The sequence below is a fragment of the Aulostomus chinensis genome, chromosome 10, assembly GCF_037954235.1.
Source record: "Aulostomus chinensis isolate RoL2024-O1b breed Wild chromosome 10, RoL_Achi_v1.0, whole genome shotgun sequence".
Taxonomy (NCBI): Eukaryota; Metazoa; Chordata; class Actinopteri; order Syngnathiformes; family Aulostomidae; genus Aulostomus; species Aulostomus chinensis.
The window spans coordinates 7011839-7019443 of NC_141329.1; the positions used below are offsets into that span (position 1 = coordinate 7011839).

General features: G+C 41.2%; 1 protein-coding gene across 2 annotated transcripts; it reads right to left on the reverse strand.

Annotated features, from left to right (window-relative positions):
* Nucleotides 1-591: 591 nt before the first annotated feature.
* On the reverse strand, nt 592-6893 carry aifm4 (apoptosis inducing factor mitochondria associated 4). 2 transcript variants are annotated; one of them, XM_086215824.1, is made up of 19 exons: nt 6574-6893; nt 5710-5796; nt 5520-5629; nt 5120-5229; nt 4659-4703; nt 4488-4569; nt 4297-4409; nt 4125-4211; nt 3954-4045; nt 3740-3870; nt 3279-3394; nt 3114-3185; nt 2971-3034; nt 2645-2721; nt 2442-2559; nt 2242-2340; nt 2092-2167; nt 1897-2001; nt 592-1757 (listed from the first exon to the last, which is right to left on the reverse strand). In XM_086215824.1, exons 2-19 carry the CDS (start codon nt 5793-5795, stop codon nt 1727-1729), a joined length of 1614 nt encoding a protein of 537 aa, XP_086071950.1. In that variant the 5' UTR covers nt 5796; nt 6574-6893; the 3' UTR covers nt 592-1726. The 2 variants fall into 2 exon arrangements, with proteins under 2 accessions (XP_086071950.1, XP_086071949.1); XM_086215823.1 differs by having other exon boundaries at nt 593-1757; nt 5710-5808.
* Nucleotides 6894-7605: the final 712 nt, after the last annotated feature.

Genomic DNA, 7605 nt, shown 5'->3' on the forward strand with positions numbered 1-7605 from the left:
AAACGTGTGGACCCGCAAGCCAAGTTTGCGCCACCAACAGTCTCCCATTCTTATGCAACACGAACATTTATTGTCGTTGTTGATAACTAAAAGTGTGTTCACACCAAACGCGACGCGTGTGAACACACTTTTACAGGTGCGTTGATGTGCTTAAAAATTGAGAATGAATGGAGGGTGCGCTCAGAGTGGAGTGCAGTACGACAGTTAGGACTTTCGTTGGTGCCGTCTACCTAATTGCGGTATCTGTGCTCTGCCAGCAGAGGTCGTGCTTCACCACCAATCTTTTAGGGTGTCCGAATGGTACCGCCGTGTTTAGGTTGTAGAAGTAGGCTGTAACTGTAGGTCGTAGCTGTAGGACGTAGGTTGCCACTTGGCAATTCGGACGCAGCCGTAGTCATGGAGACAACAGGCTGAGGAGAATGAAGGTCTGTGGAAAAATAAAATCCTTAGACGTACAGAGAGGAAAATAATAGCAAGCTCCAAATTGGTAAATGAGAGTGTCAAAACTACATTTTTATTTATGTCCTTTTTATATTGTAAGATATGTTATTTTAATAAAATGACAACAGAAGGATAAGGGTGCATTTTTACCATTTAAAAGACTGAGTGACAAACTGTGTCCTTCCTACTTGATTTAAAGTACTTCTACTTTAACCATGGCATTTTTTTCCCTGTACTCTTCAAAGACTAGTATTACTGACCCACTGAAAAAACAGATGAACATATAATATCCAGGAATACGCACTATGGACACAACTACAAACAGATCTGTACAACAGTGTCCACACTTTGACCCTCCGACCATGTTTCAGGTCCTATACTGGGATTCACCTGGTCCTGGTTTGGAGTACAACCCAGACAATCAGAGCAGTAAGACATTTTGACATCAGAGGTTTTGTGTTGTGTGTCATGTGTTTGATTTGTTGTAGAGAATGTCATTTATTCCTCAAATGGATGTTTATATATTTTTTCACTTCTCTACATCCTGTTCATCTTTGTTAGTTTTGCTACTTCCCTAACCAAACCAAGCTGGGGTTGAAAAAAAAAAAACTGAACAGACACATGAAGCAGCCAAGGTTATCCACACGAGCAACGGTTTATCTTAGTCAGTGTAACAGAAACAAAACAAAATATTACCAGGGAAAACATTTCGCTGCAAACTTGTGCAGGAGTAGTTTCCTACCTGAGCATAAGTGAGGTACAACAAGACATCCAGGTTTTATCTTCAAGTGTTAAATTTACCTTCAAGTGCTTTTCTTACCTCCTTTCTCCTTATCTGAGTAAACAAAAAAAACTGAGCCAATTCACTAAGCTAACACATAATTCAATTCATTAAAATGCAAACATAAAGAAAGAATGTTTGAAAACAACAATACATTACCATTAAGAGTTAGATTAAAATTGTCTTGCATTGTAATGCTGAACCTTCTACAATTTCAGAGAGTTTTCAGTGGATAAAAAAACATGAAAGTGTAACGTCTTGGACCATGAATTGAACTTCTAGCCAAAAACCTTCAGGCTAAGAAATTACTGATGGTGTAAATCCATTCAAGCTCCGTTTGGTGTCATGGTAACGGTGATCTGAGGCCGAGCAGAGGTCTGACTGCCTTCATGAGGTCTGAGGCAGTAAATGTGGTTGGATGTGGCACAATTGGAGAGGAGCGACAAAGTAGGAGGCGAAGCTCTTCGTCACTGATAGGTGTCACTCGTTTTCGCCGTGGACCTCCTACATCTGCAGCCAGCTCAAATCATCAGCTCTAGACGAGGAAATGACAAAACAAGGATAAGAACCCACAGCTTTAAAACGGGATCCACATCATCAGTCATTATCACCGTGAATGGGCCTGAATGTTTTATAAAGGTCAATTAAGAATAAGAACTCTCGATACCACTCACTGAGCTTGTGCCTTTGGTATATGCTGGCCTGTGGCCATCAGTCCTGCTAGCTGAGACACAGCGGGATCAAACATCAGGCTTGCTCCCGCCACCACCACCTCATCTCTGTTGACAAAGCGAACGTTAATGTAGCACAGGTAGCATAGACAGCATTTAATGTTCATCGATGTCAGGCAGTATTTCACATCTGCTTACTTGATGTAAAATGCCACAAACTTTCTGTCCTCCACTTTGCCTTTGTATATGATTTCTGTGTAACCCTCCCCATAACCTGTAAAACAGGTAAATGAAATTCAGAGAAGCACTGGTTTCACTTTTCAAGCAGAGAGGAGATATTTTCTCTACCTGCGAATCTGATACTCTTCCCAAGCAACACAGTCCAGAAGAAAGGGACGGATTCAAGTTTGGTGGGTTTCTTTAGCATAGCGAGGGCAGCAATTCTTCCTTAGGGAAATGAGCATAAGTCATATTAGTTGCCACTCAAAGAGAGTAGTTTTTGACTGAATAAATAACAGATGCCTCAGGTGAATCATTCACCGTCTTACCCTGGGCTTGTGACATTTGCCAGTGACCAATGTTAACTCTTCGGTCTCCATGAAAGGCCAGAGGGAAGGAGGTAACGTCTCCTGCACTGAAAACGTCCGCTATGTTTGTCCTCATGAACTGAAGAAACACATCCAAATAAACAAGTGGGTGCAAATAAAAACACAATTCACATACAACTAGCTTTTCTATTTTTCTTTTTTACCTTATCTACAATTATTGCTTTCTTTGAATCCAGATCCACCTCACTTCCTGCCAGGAAGTCTGAATTAGGGATTACACCTAAGAAACAAAACATGTTTGAATTAGAGTTGAGTAAAGGTGAACAGGGAAAATCAGATTTGTGATGATTGCACACCAAAATGTTTGTTCCATCTTCCAGTCCCACAGAGAGCAGTAGCATGTCACTCACCGCCCCAATGACTGACTGAGGGATTCAGTGACTTAACGACTGAGTGGCCCAAACGTCACTTATTTTCGGTTGTATTTTAATTCAAATGCGCATTTCAGTACATAGAAATGATTTCTTACCAATCGCTGCAATCACCACATCAGCTTCAAGGATGGCACCACTCTTCAGCACCACCTCCTTCACCTGCACACACAAAACCTTTAGAGACCCACTGAAGGTGAGAAGCAGCTCAATGTCGGCGCTCTTCATGTGGTTGCACTACCTTTCCGTTCTCCCCTCTGATCTCTGTGGCACCGTCATTCATGTAGAACTTCACATTATGTTCTGCCAACATCTGCAAATAGAGGACTGGGTTTATGATGTGTTGCATTAAATAAATAAATAAAAAAAAAGACACTACAAAAAGCTGTTTAAAAGAAACATATACCTGCATGGTCATCTTGCCGATATCCGGGCCCAGAGAACGTTCATACGGGTACGTGGTGGTGCCGACAACAGCGACGCTGGCAGCTTTGTCTGCTAAGTAGGAGGCCACCTCCATACCTGTTTAGTTAATGAATACTTTGATAGGCAAATATTGGATCGTGTGTGTGCTGAAATATCTTTATCTCATGTTAGCAAAATACTATCTGGTGTTACTAATGAGAGAAAACGGCCAAAAAAATTATTTCAGACTAAATTCTTTCACATCTGGGATGACTTACAAACGTACATGAGTCAGACTTTCAATTCTAGGATGTCGAGTCAAAGTACTCATTTGTGTTTTATCTTTATCATACTTGAAAGGTTCCATTCATTTAGATTAACATGAAGGAACCGATACTGTGAGAAAGGCCCACCCTCCTCTACATCGTATACACATAAGGATTATAACTCAGGTCAGACTACCGATGAAGGAGGCCCCGATGATGACCGCCCTCCGACTCAGGCAGGAGCTGTGAATCTCTTTGGCATCTTCGTAACTCTGCAGCGCCTTCACTCCTGTCAGCTCGTTACCAGGACAGCTGAGGAGCTTCGCTCTGAGGATGCAGGGAAGACTTTCACTTTCAGCTCAATAATTCCATCTGCTTTATTCATTCGTGTTTTCTAGACAAAGTCGAACCTGCAGCCTGTTGCGATGAGGAGCTGGTCGTAATGCTGCAGAGTGCCGTCACTCATCTTCACTGCTTTGTCAGATGGGTTTAATGACACCGCCTGGAACGTAAAACCAACATCTGCTTCTGTACCATAGACAACATCACATACACAGTTCCTTTCTTTTTCTCCTTTTCACCTCCTTCTTGGTCCACACTTCTATCCCATACTGCTGAAAAAATTCACTTGAGCGGAGGACGATGCTGCTGCTCTCCACATTCAGAGCCTGAAAAAGCATATTTTATTGAAGGGAAACAAAACGCTCAAGGGGAAATGTGCTCCTTTACGCTTCATGATAAGAAACATCTTACTTTGCTCAGTTTGGGCTTGTCAAATGGAGGGAGGGTGTCTTTGGTCACCATGATGATTCGACCCTGGTAGCAGTTCTGCCGCAGCATCTCAGCACAAACCAGGGAGGCAGGACCTGGACGCACAAGCAGTACAGTTCTTATGAACGGATACGTGGTGAGAAGGCAGCAGCAGCAGCCAGCCTAGTCCTTACCTCCTCCTATGAGCAAGATCGTGTGTTTGATTTCTGGTACAGCGCTGCACATCTCCTTCACCCTCCTGGTCGTATTCAGAGACTGAGAAAGTAGTTTCAAACTGAATTTTCTGACAGACAGCAGAAGAAAACTTTGCAACAATTTCCTCTATCTGACCTCGCCATAGTTACCTTTCTGTTGACGGAAACATACACCTGTCCATCTTGAACTTTGACCTGTTAAAAGATTTTTAAGAGATTTGTTAAGGTATTATCAGATATCACCACCGTCTCACTCATGATAGCTGCAACAACCATGAAATCACATTTGTGAGCAGAAAAGTTATATAATCTGGTGTACAATGTTACTGATTCATGCACGGCAGTAGGAGCCTGAAATTGTGACTTAACACCATTAGAAATGTGACTCATTTTTAAAATTGAACCGACAAAGAGGAAATAGGCGAGGTCAGCGGCGTACTTTAAACAGATGCTCAACAGGCAAATGTATTGCCCTCTCCTTCATGATTTTAGCAACGTCTAAAAGTATTGTTTTTTTGTATTATTTTTGTCTTCATCCTATCTTTTTTATGTTTTTTTTTTTCCTGTCGGAAAACAAAGAAGCAGTGAGTCTATTTGTAATGTTGTTTCACCTTGTAGCTGGGCAGACAGTCCAGACCTGGATACTCCTCAATATCTCCAGTTTTGACATTGAAACAGGCGCCGTGGAAGGGACACCTCAGTCTGTCACCAACCAGAGCCCCTGGATCATCAGGGAAGATACTCAAGTCAATGCAAAAGCTCCTTCCACCCCAGTTCAATGATTAGTGCAGTTTAAAGGAGAAAGAGCTGTATTCACTTCTAATTAATCATATTCTAAATCAATATTGGTGCATCGTGGTATGCGTATTTCATTGTACTATCATAGTTGTAGTCCATAGTGGTTTTATAATTACATGTAAAAGTCCAACCAAGAATCAATGTTCTATGCAAAACATCAGATTTTATGCAAAGAAAACAAATTAAAAACTGGTAGCAGTATGAGGACGTTACCTTTAACCAGAGGAGCGTTATAATGAGTGCACTGGTTTCCAACGGCGCTGTACTGCCCACTTGTACGGACGAGCAGCACCTTCTTTTCCCCCACGGATACTTCTTTCATCCTGAACAAACACACAAGCGCATTAGGGGAAAGAGGGAGGTTTATATTTTGCACCCCCTTAGTGTCAGTTTTGAAACTCACTGCCCATCTTTAAGCTCCGCCTCCTGACAAACCAGCTGGGTCACCTCCTCATCTTCACCTGGACTTGATTCTTGGTGTGGATTCATTCTAAAACAGGACCTGCATTAATAAAGTCAGCTTGCTTGGATTACTGCTGATTTATTATGACCACGCAACACACAGACACACATTTGTAAAAAAAAACAAACAAACAAAAAAAACGCTCTAAGAACAACTTGCTGATAACTCCAAGTAAGTCAATTTAATTTGAACTGTAAGAACATGGTGAGGGGTTGGTGTATTTGCCAATCATCAACTGTTACGTCACCTTCAGTCACTGAACATAAAAAGTGAGCGGTAACTCAATTTAAAGAGGATTACTTTTTAATGTACCATCTTCAAGCCATTACATAAAACTGCATCAAATACTACGGATACTTCAACAAAATACTTGTGTGTATTATGTGAGAAAATATTCACACTGAATACAGTCAACTGCTCATTTTGAAGCCACTCTGCATTCTGTTCTTGATTATTTAAACCACATATTGCATCACGTGGTTGAGAGAGGAGCCACTCTGTTTCACCTGGATACTGTATTTGCTCACGATGGAGTTAGTTACTGTGTGTTCTAAACCAGTTCCACTCCCTCTTCCACCTCCTTGTTTGACACAGACAAACGCAAACAGTAAAATGGAAAATGATGTCAAACACATATTAGTAGTCTTTTTTTAACCTTTGGTAGGTAAAGCAGTAACCTCAAGTATGAGTTGATATTATTTTGCTACCGCTAATGTGAAACAGCTGAACGTAGCAAATTTGTTTTTCAGCGATCATTCATCTTGCACGGGTACCCGTCAGTTCATTAATCTGCATTATTCTCACCTTTCTTCCTCCACGAAGCTTCTGCCTGCCACAGAATCGCCGATGCTTTCATAAAAATAACCACTGATGGTGCATTTAGGAACAAGTCCGTCACATGATCCAACGGGTTCCTCCTACTGACCAGTCTTGGGACATGCAGCTGGACAGGCAAACGGACAAATTAGCTACGGACGGAAGAAGAAGTAAATAAAACAGCCATTTGATGTTTTTTGACCACCTCAAGCCAACATCGTATCAAAGGAAATTTTTTTTTTTAATTTTACAGAAAACGTATGTGACGACAGCCGTTTTCTCGCCTTGCTTCTTTGACTAGCCGATGCTATCAACAAGCTTATCAACTCTAGTAGCTGCTATTTCTACAGGCGCCTGAAGGGGGCGCTGCTGTATCAAACGTAAAGCCGTGTCTGTGCAGGCTGTACCGATAAGGACGTTGATGTTTTGCTCACCTCGAGTAAATTAAAACAGCGATGCTGAGAATATCGACCCCTCATAATGGTACCAGAACAAAACACAGTGATACTGAATCTGAATTAATATCCTCCAGTGTTTAACAAAACCCATGCTTTATTTTTCTGTTGACATAAGAAACTATAATACCCATAAGTCCACATTGGTTCGTCACAGGTAAGGTGGGTGGAGAATTATGCTGCCTTCATAAGTTGTTCGTAATTTAATATTTTACGGGTAGACGTTTGTAACTTGATGTTGCTGCAAAAGAAATTAACTCATGAAACCTCAATTGATTCAAGATGATTCTGTTTATTTTCGTGAATTCGGAATTGACAGACTTTGCCTCTTTGTACTCGTGTTTGTGTGTTTGTTTCCCACTGTAATGTTACCGACTATAAAAGAACACAGAACAAAAGAGAGGAAATAAGTTCTATCGTGGACATAAAACTACTGCCTTAAAAATTCATCCATATTTTTCTCTCTATACTTACACAAAAAATATTTCTGATCACTCCGGGACTAAACGAGCACTTGAATGTATGAATACTTCTCTGTCAGACCTTTTTACATAAACGGACGAGA